Source organism: Lithobates pipiens, unplaced genomic scaffold, assembly GCF_037356315.1.
Source record: "Lithobates pipiens isolate NorthernLeopardFrog02 unplaced genomic scaffold, aLitPip1_a1.2 Scaffold_1, whole genome shotgun sequence".
Taxonomy (NCBI): Eukaryota; Metazoa; Chordata; class Amphibia; order Anura; family Ranidae; genus Lithobates; species Lithobates pipiens.
The window spans coordinates 221,350,516-221,371,838 of NW_027507685.1; the positions used below are offsets into that span (position 1 = coordinate 221,350,516).

Sequence of the window (21,323 nt, forward strand, 5' to 3'; positions counted from 1 at the left end):
ATGCATGGTGTGGTGCGCATTCTCTCTGAGGATTTTTCTATCAACCTGAGGGCTTTTTGAGCACTGTACTCTTTTATGAACTTATCCTTTGGACTTTTTATGAATTTTTTAATTTAATTACACTTATGTTTAGTGTATATATGTTTTTGACACACTTTTATTTCTAAAGCGCTGTTAATGCGGGAGTACTGTTTATAACTTAGGTTGGGACTGTATCTGTGCATATTTTTACACAGGTATCTGTAATTGGTATTGGCGAGTTCTAAAAAACAAAAACAAAAAAAAAGATCTTAATATAAGTTAATACTAATTTTATTTCTTTACACATTACATTATTTTTAATTCCATTTCTTTAACCACATCAGCCTCGGAGGATTTGGCTGCTCAATGACCGGAGCACTTTTTACAATTTGGTACCGCGCTCCTTTAATTGGTAATTGTGCGGTCATGCAATGCTGTACCCAAAACAAATTTGCGTACTTTTTTTCCCCCACAAATAGAGATTTATTTTGATGGTATTTGATTGCCTCTGAGTTTTTTTTTTTTTTTGCGATATAAACGGAAAAAGACCGAATTTTAAAAAAAATTCAATAATATTTTCTACTTTTTGTTATAATTTTTTTTTTAATAAACTCAATTTTAGTCATACATTTAGGCCAAAACGTATTCAGCCACATGTCCTTGGTAAATAAAAATGTCAATAAGCGTATATTTATTGGTTTGCGCAAAAGTTATAGCGTCTACAAACTAGAGTACATTTTCTGGAATTTATGCAGCTTTTAGTTTATTTCATTTCTTGAGGTGCTAAAATAGCAGGGCAGTACAACCCCCCCCCCCCCCTCAATGATCCCATTTTAGAAAGTAGAAACCCCAAGGAAATTGCTGAGAGGCATGTTGAGCCCATTAAATATTTAATTTTTTTGTCACAAGTGATTGAAAAAAATAAAAAAATAAATAAATTACACAAAGTTGTCACTAAATGATATATTGCTCACATGCCATGATTATATGTGGAATGACACCCCAAAATATATTCTGCTGCTTCTCCTGAGTACGGGGATACCTCATGTGTGAGACTTTTTTGGGAAACTAGCTGAATACAGGACTCCGAAAACCAAGCTCAGGGTTTCTAAGGGTGTAATTTTTTTATTTCACTCCTCACTAACTATCATAGTTATGGAGGCCATAAAATGCCAAGATAACACAACTCCCCCCCCCAAATGACCCCATTTTGGAAAGTAGACACCCCAAGCTATTTGCTGATAGGCATGTTGAGTCCACAGAATATTTTATATTTTGCCACAAGTTGCGGGAAAATTAAAAAAAATATTTTGTTGCACAAAGTTGTCACTAAATGATCTATTGCTCAAGTACTCAGGAGAAGCAGCAGAATGCATTTTGGGGTGTAATTACACATATAACTATGGCATGTTTGAACAATATATCCTTTAGTGACAACTTTGTGCAAAAAAAAAAGTGTAATTTTTCCAAAACTTGTATCAAAATATAAACTATTCCATGAACTCAACATGCCTATCAGCAAATAGCTTGGGGTGTCTACTTTCCAAAATGGGGTCATTTTGGGGGGTTTTGAACTGTCTTGGCATTTTATGCACAATATTTTGAAGCTTATGTCACACATCACTCACACACTTTTCTAACCACTTGAAGACAAAGCCCTTTCTGACACTTTTTGTTTACATGAAATATTATTTTGTATGCAAGAAAATTACTTTGAACCACCAAACATTATATATTTTTTTAAAAGCAAAGGCCCTACAGATTAAAATGGTGGGTGTTGAAATATTTTCTTTTGCACAGTATTTGCGCAGAGATTTTTATTTTTTTTGAAAAAACACACTATTTTAAATTTGAATGCACTAAAACACACTATATTACCCAAATGTTTGATGAAATAAAAAAGATGATATTATGCCAAGTACATGGATACCAAACACTACATGCTTTAAAATTGCGTGTCAAACTACATAAATTTTTAAAAGCCTTTAAAAGCCTTTACAGGTTACCATTTTAGATTTACAGCGAAGGTTTACTGCTAAAATTACTGCCCTCGACCTGACCTTTGTGGTGATATCTCACATGCATGGTGCAAATGCTGTTTACATATGATACCCGACCGATGCTTGCGTTCACCTTTGCACGTGAGCACAGGTGGGACAGGGGTGGTTTTTTAAATTATTTATTTAGCATTTTAATATAGTTTTAAACTGTTCCTTTCATTTTTTTTTTTTTTTATTCTTATTGTTTTCCCAGGGAATATAAATATCCCCTATGATAGCAATAGGTAGTGACAGGTACTCTTTTTTGAAAAAATTGGGTTTATTAGACCTTAGATCTTTCCTCTGCCCTCAAAGCATCTGACCACACCAAGATCGGTGTGAAAATGCTTTGCCAATTTCCCAGTAGCGCTTTTTATATCTGGTGAAACCTACCGTATATACTCGAGTATAGGCCGACCCGAATATAAGCCGAGGCCCCCAATTTACCCCCAAAAAAACTGGCAAACTTATTGACTCGTGTATAAGCCGAGGGTGAGACATGCCTGTCCATCCCTGTGTGTGTGTCCGTCCATCCCTGTGTGTCCGTCCATCCCTGTGTGTCCGTCCATCCCTGTGTGTCCGTCCATCCATCCCTGTGTGTGTGTGTGTGTCCATCCATCCATCCATCCCTGTGTGTGTGTGTCTCCATCCATCCATCCATCCATCCCTGTGTGTGTGTGTCTCCATCCATCCATCCATCCATCCATCCCTGTGTGTGTGTGTCTCCATCCATCCATCCATCCATCCCTGTGTGTGTGTGTCTCCATCCCTGTGTGTGTGTGTATCCATCCATCCCTGTGTGTGTGTGTGTGTCTCCATCCATCCATCCATCCGTGTGTGTGTGTCTCCATCCGTGTGTGTGTGTGTGTGTGTGTGTGTGTGTGTGTGTGTGTGTGTCCAGCCTACCTGTGTCCCGAGCCTTTGTCCCGAGCCTCCGTCCCGTGTCGTGCCTTGCCTTCGTCCCGTCCCGTCCCGTCCTGTCCCGTGCCGTGCCTTGCCTTGCCTCCGTCCCGTGCCCTCTTCGTCGGCGGCCATTGTAAAATTCAAAAGCCGCGCCTCCTCCTTCGCCTGTGATAGGCGGAACACTGAATTTCCCAGCAGCCTGTGTTCCGCCTATCACGGACGTCGTATCATCCTCGTCCGTAGTACGAGGATGAGAAGATGCCCGTGATAGGCGGAACACAGGCTGCTGGGAAATTCAGTGTTCCGCCTATCACAGGCGAAGGCGGAGCCGGAGGCGCGGCTTTTGAATCATAGAATGGCCGCTGTCTGTCTGCTCGACACGCTGATCGAGCGGGCAGACAGCGATGACTCGAGTATAAGCCGAGGGGGGCACTTTCAGCCTCAAAAAAGAGGCTGAAAATCTCGGCTTATACTCGAGTATATACGGTAAGTTATGAAATCCTGGTAGCATCTGGTTTCTTAGGCCATAGAGATGATTGGAGCCATTGGTTGAAGTGGTTTATGAGGGGGTGAATTTTGTAGAGCCGATCAAATTCAGAGTCACCCCGAGGACGACAGAGTTCATTATCGTTGAAGTGCATGAACCGCAGGATCTGCTTGCATTGTGTCCTGGTCATGGAGGCAGAGAACACGGGCATATGGAGAATTGGGTCAGTGGACCAATATGACCGCAACTCACTCTTTTTAGTTATGCCCATGAGGAGGGATAGGCCCAGGAAGGTCTTAAATTTGCAAACCGTAATAGGTTTCCATTCTCTGGCAAGGGTCAGCTGGGGATTAGTGGTGATTAATTGACCAGCATATTAATTGACCAGCATATAAATGGGCTGGGCGGAGATGCTAGCAGGTATCTGGGCTGATCCCACTAACACTGCGTTTTTGGGAACCCTAAACTGCTGTGGACGCTAATATAGTTCTGATCAGATCAGATAGTGATCTGTTCAGACACCATGCTACTAAGGGAGGTGTATGGTGCGTGTGTGGATGTTTTCGCTACTGGCACTAATCTGACGCTGCCTGGGGTGATGCAGACCCTGACTGACTCTATAACCTAACTGATCTCACCCAAGGTGATCAAGGGGTTAAACCTTTATTGGGAAATATGCGGCGGGGGCCCTGGCGCTATAAAAAAAAATCTAACTAACCAGCGTCACCCATGACACCTATACAGTGATGACTGGTGACAGGGGTGATCAAGGGGTTAAACCTTTATTAGGGGGGTTAGGGGGGTCCCTAGACCTATCTGGGCCTAATACTAATTACCCTAATGCTGATTTTTGTCACTAATGACACCAGTACAGCGATAAAAAAAATCGGAATGCTGCACTGGGTGACACAGTGGCAGGGGGCAAAGGGGTGAATTGGGGGGGGGGGGGCGGGGGGTGATCGGGGGGTGGCAAGTGTACCTATGTGAACTGGTGTCAGTGTAGTGTTGGCGCACTTACTGTGAGATGCTCTCTCTCCTTGGTCTGGAATGGAAAAGACCGACACGAGGAGAGATGACATCACTTCCCCTGCTGTGTTTACACTTACACATGCAGGGAAGAATCTCATTTTCCAGGAGCGATCACCAGGTCCAGGCCAGATTTAATTGCCGACGTAAAATAATGGCGATTTGCCTACCCGTGCCATTCTGCCACAGTAAAACTGCGGCGGCTGGTCAGGAAGTGGTTAAATTTGATTGAAGCAAAGAGCATTATGTCTTATTTTATTGCCATCTTATTTGATAACCTAATTTTTAGGGGTTGTAAATCTTTAAAATAAAAAAGTTCTAAAAAAATCCAGAATCGTGATCTTTATTCTAAGCAAAAAAATTGTGATTCTCATTTTATCCAGAATCGTGCAGCTCTACTTTTGGGGTTGATTTACTAAAATTGAAGAGTGCAAAATTTGGTGCAGCTCTGCGGAGAAACCAAACAATTTCCATTTTTTTTTTTTTGGTCAAAACTTAATTGAACAAGCTGAAGTTAGAAGCTGATTGGCTACCATGCACAGCTGCACCCGGTTTTGCATTCTGCAGTTTTAGTAATAGATAGAGACCTATTAGGGCTATTAATAATGATATTTTCATATAAATAAAGATTAATGTAGGGTTTTCTTTTGCATAGCTGTGGTAAAGTAGGCTTTTCATAATACAGTATATTCTAAAAACAATAGCCTAAAACTAGACCTATCATAAGACAAATGTGTGGGCTGCCACGGCTGACTTCTTCTGAAAACACTTCCCAAAATTCAAATATGACTGGCCCAGGATTCTCATAAGGAGCAGCTGGGAACATAGAGAGATAAATCTATACTGGGATGGGGTGGTGGATTAAAGCAAAGCGGTCGCTTTGACCTCTATGGACAAAGAACATGGCCACTCTACACTCTCTATTTTCTCTTTGGGCTGCCAACATACCCATATCAACTTTCTAAGGGGCCTGCAAATTTTTCCAACACACAACAATACAAAGATTGCTAGTATCTATGCCTTATGATGGCATAATGCAGGTTCCTTGCTGTGGGCAAAATGAATGGTTTTGCATAACCTTTCACTCTTTATCATACTTTGCAGTGCTGTGGTAAAACATGCGTTTTACAGCCCGTTACCACAATCCAAAGGTCAGAATATAGCCTCGAAGCAGACCTGCTCTCAAAGTGAAAGTGCTGCCAATCTTCCTCTCCACCTCCGTGCCTTACGCTTTTGAAACACTTTGTTTATAGGGAGCTGGTAACTCTTTTGACAGGTCCGATCCCACTTGTTAAAGTCTCATTGAAGAAAGAATGACTTCCGCTTGGGCTCATCCCCTACCCATGCTCCCCAGCCGCAGCCTCCCAGGACACGTCACGTGTGCCAGGAGGCTGCAGGACAAGTTCCAAAGCGCTGCGTAATCTCACAAATGCACAGTGGGAAGTCACAGCTGGCTCCCAAATCCAAGATGGTGGCACCGGGCATAGCTAGTAACTTGCCAGAAATGACCCGATAATGACAGAATTTTGTGTCGGTTCTTGGGTAACTACAGGATTACTAAATAAGCAGGTACCGACCGTCATTGGAGGATTAGAAGGGGGGACTGAGAGGAGGAGCTATGCCTGATGCAAGAAGAGAGGTGAGGGAGAGGAGGAGCTGTGCCTGTCACAAGGAGGAAGCCATAGGTGTGTGCACAGGGTGTGCCAGGTGTGCACACCCTAATCACCCTGTACTGTATAGATTCCCCCTGCTGCCTGGCTGCAGAGAAAGAAACTGGGGAATCTCTGTCCTCAGGCCCTTTTTTTGTCTCAAAGGTGAGACATCAGGGGTCTGATTAGACCCCTGATTTTTCACCAAAGACCCCCGGTGGGGTTCCTAAAATGTATTATTTTTTAAAATGAAAAATTACCGTAAAACAAAGTGTAAAAGAGTAATAATAAAAAATAAATAAACTACTGACATCAATTTCTGTCCTATTGACACCGCCTACTGCTCTACTGACACCATCCTCTTCCCTACTAAACCGTCCTCTGCTTGACTGACACCGTCCCCTGCTCTACTGACACCGTCCCCTGCTCTACTGACACCGTCCCCTGCTCTACTGACACCGTCCCCTGCTCTACTGACACTGTCCTCTGCCCGACTGACATCGTCCTCTGCTCTACTGACACTGTCCTCTGCCCGACTGACATCGTCCTCTGCTCTACTGACACTGTCCTCTGCCCGACTGACACCGTCCTCTGCTCTACTGACACTGTCCTCTGCCCGACTGACACCGTCCTCTGCTCTACTGATACTGCTCTACTGACACTGTCCTCTGCCCCACTAACACTGTCCACTGCTCTACTGACACCATCTTTTGCTCTACCAACACCGTCCACTGCTCTACTGACACTGTCTACTGCTCTACTGACACTGTCCTCAGCTCTACTGACACCGTCCTCAGCTCTACTGACACCGTCCTCTGCTCTACTGACACCGTCCTCTGTTCTACTGACACCGTCTACTGCTCTACTGACACCGTCTACTGCTCTACTGACACCGTCTACTGCTCTACTGACACCGTCTACTGCTCTACTGACACCGTCCTCTGCTCTACTGACACCATCCACTGCCATATATTATATATACATATACACATATACACACACACTCACACACACGTGTGTTTGAGATTTGGGGTGCACATCCTAATGTAATAGGCTGCACACACCTATGGAAGATGCAGAACTGTGTGGGGCAAAGTGGAGGAAGTCGGGGGGAGCTACCCCAATTGGGTTTCCACTTGCAGGAGCAGCGACACAAGGAAGATGCCAGCAGAGAGGTATGTTTTTGTGTATGCATGTTGTATGTATGTGTATGCAGTGCATATGTATGTTGAATGTACGTTACATACACTTGACCCCTGCACTCTGTGAATTACTCCTGACCCCCACACTCTACACATAACACACTTGATCCCTGCACATTATATGTTCCCTACCCCAGGCCCCTGCATGCAGATAGCCTGCATACAGAGTGCACTGTTTTAAGCCCCTCCTGCTGTTAGTAAAAATTTTCCACACCTGCCATTCACAGCAGTGCACGGCTACCACATTGCCCCAAAATCCCCACCCCCATTCTCAGGAAATCTGATTTTCAGGTACTGGTTGTGGGAAGACAGCGCTAGTCTTCAGGGTCTGGTAAGTACCTGGTTTTTAAAGCTGCTGAATTTATTTATTTATTTTTAAAAAGAATGAAGTTCCTTTTTAACGTTTATTTATAAATTTGCAAGCAAGGGCAGTTGCAACTACAGATTTTTTGGAGGGGTCATTTTTGCAGTAACTGAAACAAACAAAAACAGTACAATTTCCCAAACAGAAAATGCTGAAAAAAAAAGTCTTCCTGAAAGTCAGAGATTTGTGGGCTGGAAAACGTGACTCTGTCCTGCTAAAAGCAATGGGTTATGAAGATATGGGTGTGAAGGAATCTCCGTGAGTCCGGTCACGTGTCCCGCGGACTCGATCGCTGCGGGGATACCCGCGATCGCCTCACGGAGAGGAAGAACGGGGAGATGCTAATGTAAACAAGCATCTCCCTGTTCTGCTTTGCAACAGTGACACTGATCTCTGCTCCCTGTGATTGGAGCAGAGATCAGTGATCTGTAAAACACAGCCACGCCCTCCACAGTGAGCAACATGCCCAGAGGACACACTTAACCTCTACACTGCCACCTAGTGGTTAACCCCTTCACTGCCAGTGTCCTTTACACAGGAATCAGTGCATTTGTATAGCACTGATTGCTGTATAAATGACAATGGTCCCAAAAATGTGTCAAAAATGTCTGATGTGTCCACCATAATGTCAGTCACGATAAAAATCGCTGATCGCTGCCATTTAAAAAAAAAAATGTATTAATAAAAATGCCATAAAACTATCCCCTATTTAGTAAACGCTATAACTTTTGAGCAAACCAATCAATAATCGCTTATTTTTTTATTTTTTTTACCAAAAATATGTAGAAGAATACGTATCGGCCTAAACTGAGGAAAATAAATGTTTTTTTATATATTTTTGGGGGATATTTATTATAGCAAAAAGTAAAAATGCGTTTTTTTCAAAACTGTTGCTCTTTTTTTGTTTATAGCGCAAAACCACAGGGGTGATCAAATACCACCAAAAGAAAGCTCTATTTGTGAGGAAAAAAGGACGTCAATTTTGTTTGGGAGCCATGTCGCATGACCGCGCAATTGTCAGTTAAAGCGATGCAGTGCCGAATCGCAAAAAGTGCTCTGGTCACGAAGGGGGTAAATTCTTCCGGGGCTGAAGTGGTTAAGTAACCTTTTTTTTTGGGGGGGTTAATTCTCCTTTAAGAGGGTGTGTCAGGGGGCGTGTCCTATGCTTACATACATTTGCTAGTAGGTGTCCCTCATTCCCATCTCAAAATGTTGGGAGGTATGAAATACTCTACACTGGATCTTTGGCAGAAAAATCAAGTATAAAAAATGCTTATTTTGGTGCATGGACGTTTATGGACGTTTACAGATATGTTCATTAGTTATGACAGCAAGCTCCTCTCTGAATGTAAGTTTAGGGCATTTTCTTTTAAGTCTCTGAGTTGCTATAAAATATGGATCTATATGTCACAATATGGACAGACACTTGGCTAAAAAGAATTGGCATTCAAAAGCACACAAAATTGAAAAACTGTCTTTAAAAGCAGATTTTTTTTTTTCTGCCTGTGTACATGAGGCCTAAGAGTATAGAATGCTGTCAGCAAAATAAATGTTCCTTCAGCTTAGTAAATAAGGTGAACCTGTGATTCCTCCTGTATTGTTGCCACCATATAAATCCTGAACAGGACCAGGCCAAGGGGTGGGCAAGACATCATGTGGGATGGGGGGGGGGGGGGGGGGTGGAGGGCGATGCACGGAGAGTGCCTGCCTACAAGCTGGCAGGAGTAATGGAAGAGGGGAATTTTGGTTTGGGAAAAATTTGGCTTGCAAAGGGAATTTATGCCTGGGGGTAAGTGTGCAGATTGGTGCTCACATTTTTTTGATGGGGAGGGAGGGTTTTTTACTGATACATAATGCTCATACATTTTGTGGAAGGGGAGCGCCGTTTGGCATCTTTGTCCTGCCCCCCTTCACATTACACCCCCCCCCCCACACGCACACCAATGTCCTCTGCCCCTTCACATCACCCCCCCCCCCCCCCCCCCCACACACACACACAGTGGTGTCCTCTGCTCCTCATTACATCACCCCCCCCACACACCCAGGACTGTCCTATGCCCCCCTTCAGATCACCCCCCACACACACAGCGGTGTCCTCTGCTCCCCTTCCCATCACCCCCCCCCCCCCCCCCCACACACACAGCACTGTCCTCTGCCCCCCTTCACATCACCCCCCACACACACAGCGGTGTCCTCTGCTCCCCTTCCCATCACCCCCCCCCCCCACACACACAGCACTGTCCTCTGCCCCCCTTCACATCACCCCCCACACACACAGCAGTGTCCTCTGCTCCCCTTCCCATCACCCCCCCCCCCACACACACAGCACTGTCCTCTGCCCCCCTTCACATCATCCCCCACACACACAGCAGTGTCCTCTGCACACCTTCACATCACCCCCCCACACACACAATGATGTCCTCTGCTCCCCTTAATATCACCCCCCACGCACAGACATAACAGTGTCCTTTGCTCCCCTTCACACACCCCCCCCCACACACACACACACACACCGGAGTCCTCTGCCCCCCTTCACATCAACCCCCCACATACTCAACGGTGTCCTCTGCTCACCTTCACATCACCCCCTCACTCACACACAATGGTGTCCTCTGCCCCCCTTTACATCACCCCCCCCCACACACACACACACACACTCACAACGGTGTTCTCTGCCCCACTTCGCATCACCCCCCGCACAAACACAGCGGTTTTCTCTGCCCCCTTCACATCCCCCCCTCACATACACACACAGCAGTGTCCTCTGCCCCCTTCACATCACCCCCCCTCACACAGACACACACACATACAGAGGTGTCCTCTGCCCTGTTTTCTCATAACCCCCCAGGGTTTCCTCTGCCCCCTTTCACATCACAGTCCCCACATCAGTGCCCTCTACCCCCCCCATTACAGCACCCCCCCCCCCAGTGTGTCCTCTGCCCTCTCTTCACATTATACCCCCCCCCCCCCCCACCCACACACACAGTGGTATCCTCTGCTCCCTTTCGCATCACCTCCTACCCCCCAAACACAGTGGTGTCCTCTGCCCCCCCATTACATCACCCCCCAGTGTGTCCTCTGCCCCCATCTTCACATCACCCTCCCCCCCCCCCTACACACACACACACATACAGTGGTGTCCTCTAACTCAGTCCACGATTTAGTGCAATCAGAGCAAAATCCCTTCACAGAGAACTAGGTAGACTGAGCTCTTCAGGACACCACCTGATGTCCCCTTTAGCAAGCACAGAGCTGACTCTCTAGCACAAGAGTGCTGGCAGCAGCCCAAAAGTCTCTAGGATCTTGCAGCTCTTTGCACTCACAGAATGTTCCGGGACAGTTGGTTGCCTTCCAACTTCCAAATGGCACCTTTCTCTAATGACTAGATCTTTAGCAAACAGCCCTCCAGTCAGCTCTCTGTAGCTTCGGCATCCAAGCCCTCATGTTGCCCACCTGAGGCCTCATGAACAGCAAGCACAAGGTACGGGATAATGGTGTTGTGGTAACTTGCCCAAATAAAAAAAAAAAAAAAAGCATAATAATATTATTCTTGATATCACTAGAAAAAAAAAGCCTTTCAAAATGTGTTTGCAATAACTACATCAGTATCCCCAGCAAAGCAGCTTCATTATTATCCCATTAACCACTTTAATACTGGGCATTCCCCCCCCCCCCCCCCCCCTTCCTGCCCAATCCAATTTTCAGTTTTCAGGGCTGTCGCATTTTGAATGACAATTGTGCAGTCATGCAACACTGTACCCAAAATTAAATTTTTATCATTTTTTTCCCACAAATAGAGCTTTCTTTTGGTGGTATTTGATCATGTCTACGGTTTTTAATTTTTGCTAAACAAATAAAAAAAATACCGAAAATTTTAAAAAAAATATGTTTTTTTTTTTGTTTCAGTTTCAAAACTTTGTAAATAAGTAAGTTTTTACAGTTTTTTCCCCACAAATAGAGCTTTCTTTTGGTGGTATTTGATCACCTCTGCGGTTTTTATTTCTTGCGCTATGAACAAAAGAAGAGCGACAAGTTTGAATTTTTTTTTCAAACTTGGCGCTCTTCTTTTGTTCATAGAGCAAAAAATAATCCCAATATTTTTAACTTTTTGCTATAATAAATATCCCAATTAAAAAAAAAAATATATATATAATTTTTCCTCAGTTTAGGCCGATATGTATTCTTCTACATATGTTTGGTAAAGAAAATCACAATAACTGTATATTTATTGGTTTGCACAAAAGTTATAGCGTCTACAAAATAGGGGATAGATTTATGGCATTTTTATTTTTATTTTTTTCTAGTAATGGCAGCGCTCTGAGTTTTTTTATCGTGACTGTGACATTGCGGCGGACAGATCGGACACTTTTGACACCATTTTTGGACCATTGGCATTTATACAGAGATCAGCAATTGTCGGAAAGTCCGATAACAATTGTCCGATGGAGCATGCACTTGGTCAGATTTTCCACCAACAGCCTGTCATCACACATTTGCCGTTGGAAAATCCGATCGTGTGTAAGAGGCTTTACAGTCTACTGTGTCCCCACCCGTATGCCTCTGAAAAAACATCTGTTGCTTCCCTTCTGTATTACCATTTCTAAGGATCCTGAAAAAAAAAATCGTAACCCACCTCCCCTTTTGCAAACACGCCCGTGAGATTCCCCTCTGGCCAGAGATTCTGGAAAATCTGGAAAACACTAAAACGCTCCAAGTACAGTCCATAACATTAAAGTGAATTACGCCCTTGCAAATACTATGACTTGTCCTTCTGACTTGTTCCAAGGATCTCTCTGATCCTTCTCACCCACGTACAAAAAATGTTAACTATGACTTTTTCTTTTTACTTTTCTGAATTATTTTCTCTACTAACAAGAAATAGTATCTGTAGAGGAATCTATGGGAAAACAACAAGCAGACAGTTAACTTTTAGCATACCGTAAGGGAAGAAGTATGATTGCTACTCACCGTCACCATGCTTTTCATTCGAGCAGCTGACTTCATCCACAAGGCATCTGCATGATCTAAAAACTGCTCAAAGCTCTGGGAGGGGTGTGGTGTCTCATGTTGTAGATGTTCACTCACATAAATGATTTGTTAAAGGGATCCTGTAAGGGACAATATGAGAGCTACCATTACGGACTTGGTTTTTAACCACTTAAGGACCGAGCCTCTTTTTGAGATTTGTTGTTTACAAGTTAAAAACTGTTTTTTTTTTGCTAGAAAATTACTTAGAACCCCCAAACATTATGCATATTTTTTCTAACATCCTAGAACATAAAAACGGCGGTCGTTGCAATACTTTCTGTAATGCTGTATTTGCGCAGCTGTCTTGCAAGCGCACTTTTTTTGGAAAAATACACTTTTTTGAATGAAAAAATAAGACAACAGTAAAGTTAGCCTAATTTTTTTTTTTTTTATATTGTGAAAGCTAATGTTACGCAGAGTAAATTAATACCCAACATATCACGCTTCAAAATTGTGGAATGGCGACAAACTTTTACCCTTAAAAATCTCCATAGGCGACGTTTAAAAAATTCTACAGGTTGCATGTTTTGTGTTACAGAGGAGGTCTAGTGCTATAATTATTGCTCTCGCTCTACCGATCGCGGTGATACCTCATATGTGAGGTTTGAACAGCGTTTTCATATGCGGGCGCTACTCACATATGCGTTCATTTCTGCAGGCGAGCTCGGCGGGACGGGGCGCATTTTGAAAAAAAAAAAATGTTCTCATTTATTTTACCTTTGTGTTTTATTTTTACACTGTTCTTTTAAAAAAAAAAATTGTGTCACTTTTATTCCTATTACAAGGATCCCTTTAAAAAAAAGCATGACAGGACCTTTTAAATATGAGATCTGGGGTCAAAAATACCTCAGATCTTGTATTTACACTAAAATGCAATAAAAAATAAAAAAATTGTCATTTAAATTTTTTTTTTTAAATAAATAAAAATGCCCCTTTAAAAGGGCGTTCCGGACGCTATTTTTTTAAAAAAAATCATCAGCTACAAACACTGTAGCTGCTGACTTTTAATAAGGACACTTACCTATCCAGCGAGCCCACGATGACGGCCGCCCCGAGGCCGATCCATCCATCGGATCGACTGCCGGCGCCTCCATCTTAACAAAGGGAAACCGGCAGTGGAGCCTTGTGGCTTCACTGCCCGTTTCCTACTGTGCATGCTCACTTTGTGAATGGTCCCTGTTGTTTTTTGGGGCACACACATGTCACAGAAGGCAACGGTGCTGGAGGAAGCGCTGTGGAATAGAAAGAGGCAGATTAGGAAGATTGCCTAGCAACAATTTTTTTAAGAATTTTAATGGCATTTTTTATTTTAGGGTGGCCCTCCACTTTAAGAGCTATGCAATGTTATGGAGACGGGTGGGGGCCATCTTTCCCTCACTCGTCTCCATACCCAGCAAGGGGACACATCCGCTGCCAACAGATCCGGTAAGTGGCGGAGGGCACTGGAACGCAGTGGGAGGGGGGGCCCTCTACCGCCGCCGATAAAAGTTATCTTGCAGCGAATCCGCTGCATAGACCACTCTTATCAGAAAGCAGACCACCGGCCGAAGAAGAAGATACCAGGGTTATGTCAGCAAGCTGCTGCCATAACAACGATATTCCTCTTCAAAGTTAGGATGTATATCGGCGTGCGGCGGTCCAGAAGTGGTTAAAAATTCCCTTATCCTGTTTCCATCTTTACTACCTATAAAGTCACTGACTTGGAACAAAGCATGTTTAGACTTTAGCTCACAACATTGGAGAGATATCTTTCAGCACAAAGCATTTAAGCAAAGGATACATCCCTCCTATCTACCTTGTTATGTTGATGGTGAAGAATTAATATGCAGAATATGATTGGATAAATCCACAAGCGCCTTCCTTTTTTTTTTTTTAACCACTGCTACAAAAAAGGTCAATAAATTTTATAATTCGGAGGTGGAAAAAAAGTTTGATGTTGTGTGACGCTTTAACCTCCCTGGCGGTACGATTATTTCGGATTTTAGGTGCTAAAAGCGGTACCATTATTTTGCATGAAAATTTGGCGTTTTATATTGTAGTCCTGTAATTCTTAGGAATAACTCACTTAAATCTGTCCAAACCAGAGTCTAGCAGACATCCCGGGTATGATAAAGTTTGAAAAATGAAATCATAAATTATAATATAATAATTATAAATAATTGTACCAAATAATAATATAACAATAATAAAAATTATTCAATAATGTAATCAAATCAAAAATACTGAAATTTGCTCAGTTGCAGAATTGTCACTGTCATTACTTTTCAGTATTTGATGACGGATCTCCCCACAAATCTCTATCTCTCAATTCTGCGAGTGATTCCAATTTATTATCGCTGTTTTCTAGCTGGTCTAAAACCATTTTTGATGTAAAGTGACAGTTTGGTTGCTATGGACAATCTCCAGTTTCCAGGCAGAAAGAACAGTTTTTATTACATAAAACTGCATGCAGGACACTGGGCAGACCACTAGGGACAAAGGGGATGTGAAATGATTACATACAGCAATGTAATCTGTAAAATTACATTATACTGTATGTTTACTGTGTGTTTCACTTTTTGAATTTGGCGCCGATCTCCATCCCCGTGCGTCGCAACGCTCGCAGGGAACGGAGCCTGGCGATGTGATAGATCGAGCGAGACACGGCTCGCTCGTACAGCAGGGAGACAACGCTGGATCCGAGGGATAAGGTAAGTAAACCTCCTCCTGGATCCAGCGATGCAGTCCCGAGTCTGGCTCAGGGTTACCGCTTTTGGTATAAAAATTCCACCCCGAGCCAGACTCGGGAATACCGTCAGGGGAGTTAAGTAATTAAAGGTGAAAAGTCGAAATCCTCCCTTTGCTCCCACACTGCAAGAAAAGTCATTTCACTTATCAGATCCTCCATTCCTGCACGTTCCTTTGTGTTGCTAGATCTGTTCCCGCAGCTTCTTCTCCCCAATGCTCTGGTGGTCAGATGCCCTCTGATGTCATCACCACTGATGCAGGGCCCATGGTCACCACTGGAGAACAGGGGAGAGACGTCTGCTTTGATTGTCTGCTTGGATCTGGCAAGTAAAACTGCTTTTCCTGTCCCCTAAACATGTACCTAGGTGCAATTAACCTTTTCAGTATGGGGCTAGCCCTACTGCAAGGGGAGGATTTTTACTTTTAGACTCCTTTCACACCGAGGTGCTATAGCGCTAAAAAGAGTGCCTGCAAAACTCCCTGAAACAGCGGCTCTATTCACACTGGAGCGGTACGCTGGCAGGGCATCAGAAAAAGTCCTGCCAGCAGCTTCTTTGGAGCACATTAGGAGCGGTGAACTCACCGCTCCTAAAGCATCCCTGCCCATTGAAATGAATGGGGCAGCGCTGTTATACCATCAGCAAAGTGCCGCTGAAGCAGCGTTTTGCGGGCGGATTTAACCCCTTTTTGGCCACTAGCTAAAACCGCCACGCTATGGGCCGAAAAGTGGAGCTAAAACAACCATAAAGCGGTGCTAACAATAGCGCGCTTTACTGCTGGCGCCCGGGGCGGAACAGTGTGAAAGGGGTCTTACTGGATTTGGGCCCCTTCTCTGCCGGAGCCGTTTTTGCACACACTAATTTTACATAACATAAACACAATAAATTACCCAATTTTGTAAAATGGCAAAAGATGAGGTTGCACCGAGTAAATAGATATCTAACATGTCAAACCTTCAATTTGTGCCCTAAATGGCAACAAACTTCAGTACCCTTTGTTTTCCATAGGTGATGCTTTAACCACTTAAAGCATTTCTTACTAATAGGGTAAATGGAATAGCCATTTTATTTATCAAACATTTATTTATGATTATCAAAACATTTGATTCTGATTAAGCAGATATATTGTATGCAAGCGCTGTTAGAAGTCATATTGTGGAATAGCTGTTGTGTTCAAATGCCATTTAAAGGAGTTGTAAAGGCAGACGTCTTTTTTTATCTTAATGCATTCTATTAAGATAAAAAATCTTCTGTGTGCAGCAGCACCCCCCCCAGCACCCCCCTTATTACCTACCTGAGCTTCTTCTCTCTCCAGCGATGTCCACGATCCCCTCAGCCACCCAAGACACACCTTCTGATTGGCTGAGACATAGCAACGGCACCATTGGCTCCCGCAGCTGTCAATTAAAGTCAGTCAGCCAATCAGGGGAGAGAGGGGGAGGGTCCAGGGCAGGGTTCCGCGTCTGAATGGGTACATGTAGCTCTGACTCGGGTTTGGTGTCCCCTGTAGCAAGCTGTGGCTGAGGGGGCACTCAAAGGTGGGAGGGTCCATGAGCAACAAAGAGAGGCCTGAGAAGAGGAGGATCCGGGCTGTTCTATGCAAAACCAACTGTACAGAGGAGGTAAGTATAACACGTTTGTTACTTTTTTTTTAAATTAACCTTTACAATCATTTTAAACCTCCAGCTGTAATGATGGCTATCTTGGCCTTTTCCCATAGAGCCACAGGAATTGACAAGCCTATGTGAACCAAGTGATCCAAGTAAGAAACTTTAGATTGATAAGGTCCCACCTTTTGTAAAACATATAAACTGAATTAGCTGCCCTAGCCACTTAGAGCAATATTGAACCCATCACCATTTTGTGCAACTCTCCCTGCCTGTAGGTAACTAAATGCTTGTATAATAAATACATCTATTTTTCAATCTGGCTTCAGCAAACAAAATGTTACTGAAACCCATGAGTTTGAAGGTTTCCTCCACATTACCCCAAACCTTCATATTCCTGATATGTGCCTGCAGTATCATGAGGAAGTATTCTGTTCTCTTTATATTGCTTCCTTTGTGTGAAATCCCTGGTTCCTGCCAGTCCACCTGCTTTCCTATTAAAAACTGACCACACTATGCAGGAGAACACAGTGTGGTCAGTTTTCTAGCTGTGCCTGGAACTCAGACTGCTCTCCTCCAATGATCAGATTTGTCTTGACACGCCCCTGCTGCACAGCCAATCACTGGTAAGTTCAGTGTACTGCTTCTTCTCCTCCCACCAACTGTTACGTTGCTGAGAACAGAGGGAATGTGATCACTAGACATGTGCTGTTCGTTCCATTCCAAATTAATATTCCGACAATTTTTTTGTTATTTGGAGATTTGGATATATCTGAATACCCGAATTACAATATAAACAAACAAATGCTCCGAATAACGTAATTAAATTTGTCTGAATTTAGGAAATTCAGACTGAGATTCGAATCAAATTTTACATTGAGCGGCAGTCGAATTCTCACTACACATTTTGCTGAAATCATTAGAGTAATGCTGCGTACACACGATTGGAATTCCGGACAGAAAAAGACCGATGAGTTTTTCATCGGAAAATGCGACCTTTTGTATGCTCCATCGGAATTTAGCTGTCCGAATTTCTGCCAGCAAAAAATTGATAGCATGTTCTCAATTTTCCAGACGGAAAAACTTTCTATCGGTAATTCCGATCGTGTGTATGCAATTCCAACACGCCAAAAATCACGCATGCTCAGATTCAACCACGAGACAGAAGCTATTGGCTACTGGCTATTGAACTTCCTTTTTCTAGTCCTGTGGTACGTGTTGTACGTCAACGCGTTATAAACAATCGGAATTTGATGTGACCGTGTGTAGGCAAGACAGCTTGAGCCAAATTCCGTCGGAATTCCGTCGGGAAAACCATCAGGCCGCGTACACACGCGGGGACTGTTCGCTCAACTTTGTCCGCTGAACAGTGTTTCGGCGGACAGTCCGCTCGTGTGTGGGCTTTCAGCGGACAGTTTCAGCGGACAGTCTGCTGAACAAAGTTTTTCGGAAATTCCGAAAAACTGTCCGCTGAAACTTTGTTTCAGCGAACAGTCCCCTCGTGTGTAGGCTTGTTCGTCAAACTAAGTTCCGCGCATGCTCAGAAAGGATTTACACGCCGAAGTTTGCATTGCAGTGTATAGGACGTCATTTTCTAGTCCCGTCGTACGTGCCGTTCACGTCATCGCGCACGGTTTCAGCGGACTGTTCGTTCGTCGTGTGTGGGCAAGTCCGTCCATGCTAATTTTGAGCGGACTGTCCGCTGAAACTGTTTGACGGACAAAGTTGAGCGAACAGTCCCCGCGTGTGTACGCGGCCTCAGAGCTTTTTCTGACGAGAATTCTGATCGTGTGTACGTGGCATAACAGTACAATATCCAAATAATGCTGTTTTTGTTAAGCCAAAGGTGATTTACCGTATATACTCGAGTATAAGCCGAGATTTTCAGCCTCTATTTTGAGGCTGAAAGTGCCCCCCTCGGCTTATACTCGAGTCATCGCCGTCTGCCTGCCCGATCAGCGTGTCGAGCAGACAGACGGCGGCCATTCTACTATTCAAAAGCCGCGCCTCCGTCTGTGATAGGCGGAACACTCAATTTCCCAGCAGTCAGTGGTCCGCCTATCACGGACATCCGCTCATCCTCATACTACGGACGAGGATGAAAAATTGAAAAATGAAATTGAGTGTTCCGCCTATCACAGACGGAGGCGCGGCTTTTGAACAGTGGAATGGCCGCCGAGGCGCCGACGAAGAGCGGCGATCCTGGCATGGCAGAAGGACGGAGGCTTGGGACGGGACGGAGGCTCGGCTCGGGACGGGACGGAGGCTCGGCTCGGGACACAGGTAGGCTGGACACACAAGGCTGCATGGACACACACACAGGGATGGATGGACACACACACAGGGATGGATGGACACACACACAGGGATGGACGGACACACAGGGATGGACGGACACACAGGGATGGACGGACACACAGGGATGGACAGGCATGTCTCACCCTCGGCTTATACACGAGTCAATAAGTTTCCCAGTTTTTTTGGGGTAAATTGGGGGCCTCGGCTTATATTCGGGTCAGCCTATACTCGAGTATATACGGTAAACAGTCATTGTAATCATTTGATTAAGATTTTTCTTTTGTTTGTTCACTTTGCATTAAAAAACAATATAACATTTTCGTTTCGACCAATTCAAAATTTATTGATTTGATCATTTCAAATTGAGAAAAATAGGTAAATTCAAAAATTCCGAATACCAATTTCCGAAAACGAATTGAACGAATTAACTGAATTCAACTAAACCAAATAACTAGATTAATGAATAAAAACGAAACAAAACAAATATTTTTGTCACGCACATGTCTATATCACTTAGAAAAAAAGGGAAGAAATAAATTAATATTATATTTTTATATCTATACAAAAATATTTTGCCTTTCATTTCTATTTTAAAGTGAATAGGTTGTTTTACAAGGTGGTGCTTTACAATCACTTTAAGGGCCTCTCTATAGCAGTTTTACCACATCACATATACATACATATATATATATACATATATATATATATATATATATATATATATATTTTTTTTTTTTTTTTGTGGCAGTGGGACCCCGTGCTAGCTGGAAAGTTGCTGGTCCATGCCAGATTTTGGAGAGACAGGCACACTGATTGCACAGCTGTGTGCTGGGCTACAGTATTTAGTTGTGACCTGACTATGGCTGGCCATACATTATGCAATTTTCTTGTTCAATTTTCTTTTAGATTTACCAAAACCATATAATATGATTTATTGCTGTATATATTTGTAGATGAGCACAAGTGTTTTTTTGATTATAGACATCACCATCTGAACCTTTCTCTCCCGTACATACTGCCCCCATCATACCTTCCGCATTCTTCTCCTGTACATGCTGCCCCTCTTCATACCCTCAGCACTCCTCTCCTGTACATACTGCCCCCATCACACCCTCCGCACTTCTCTCCTGTACATACTGCGAATTGTCATACCTTCCGCACTCCTCTCCCGTACATACTGCCCCCATCATACCCTCCGCACTCCTCTCATGTACATACTGCCTCCATCATATCTTCCACACACCTCTCCTGTACATACTGCCCTCATCATACCCTCTAAACACCTCTCCTGCACATACTGCCCCCATCATACCCTTCACACTTCTCTCCTGTACATACTGCCTCTATCATACCCTCCACACTTCCTCTCCTGTACATACTGCCTCTATCATACCCTCTACACTTCCTCTCCTGTACATAATGCCTCCATCATACCTTCCACACTCCTCTCCTGTACATACTGCCTCCATCATACCCTCTACACTTCCTCTCCTGTACATACTGCCTCCACCATACCTTCCACACTCCTCTCCTGTACATACTGCCCCTATCATACCCTCCACACTCCTCTCCTGTACATACTGCCCCTATCATACCCTCCATACTCCTCTCCTGTACATACAAAAATATATGTAGTATACTACATAACAAAATTGCTGAGAATTGCTTTGTACAGAGGTAATACATTTATTGTACTACAAAAAAAATTGGCGTGTGCTGCTTAAGCATTTGGGTTTGGTTTGACAAAATAGGTGGCAAAGGTATTGCTTTGGGCAGAATTGGAAGAGTTGGAAGAGCTCCAGATACTCGCAAACCAAAAAACAGTGAGTAGCAAAAAACAAAGCCCAAAAAGCAAGCAATGTTTGCTGAGATGAAAGACAGCTCTGTGGCTGGAGGGGTTGTTACCGCCTGGTCACGCCCCATACATGCCTAAACAGAGCTTACTAAGGAGACAGAGCTCTGTGGCTGGAGGG

General features: G+C 43.8%; 1 protein-coding gene across 1 annotated transcript in view; it reads right to left on the reverse strand.

Moving 5' to 3' along the window:
* The window catches only part of LOC143983486 (N-acetyllactosaminide alpha-1,3-galactosyltransferase-like), a 149,416-nt gene that overhangs the window by 66,958 nt on the left and 61,135 nt on the right, over nt 1-21,323 (reverse strand). The window contains exon 2 of the mRNA XM_077483232.1: nt 12,660-12,799. Coding sequence (XP_077339358.1) covers nt 12,660-12,695 — 36 coding nt within the window. The 5' untranslated portion in view covers nt 12,696-12,799. The remainder of the gene's footprint in view (nt 1-12,659; nt 12,800-21,323) is intronic.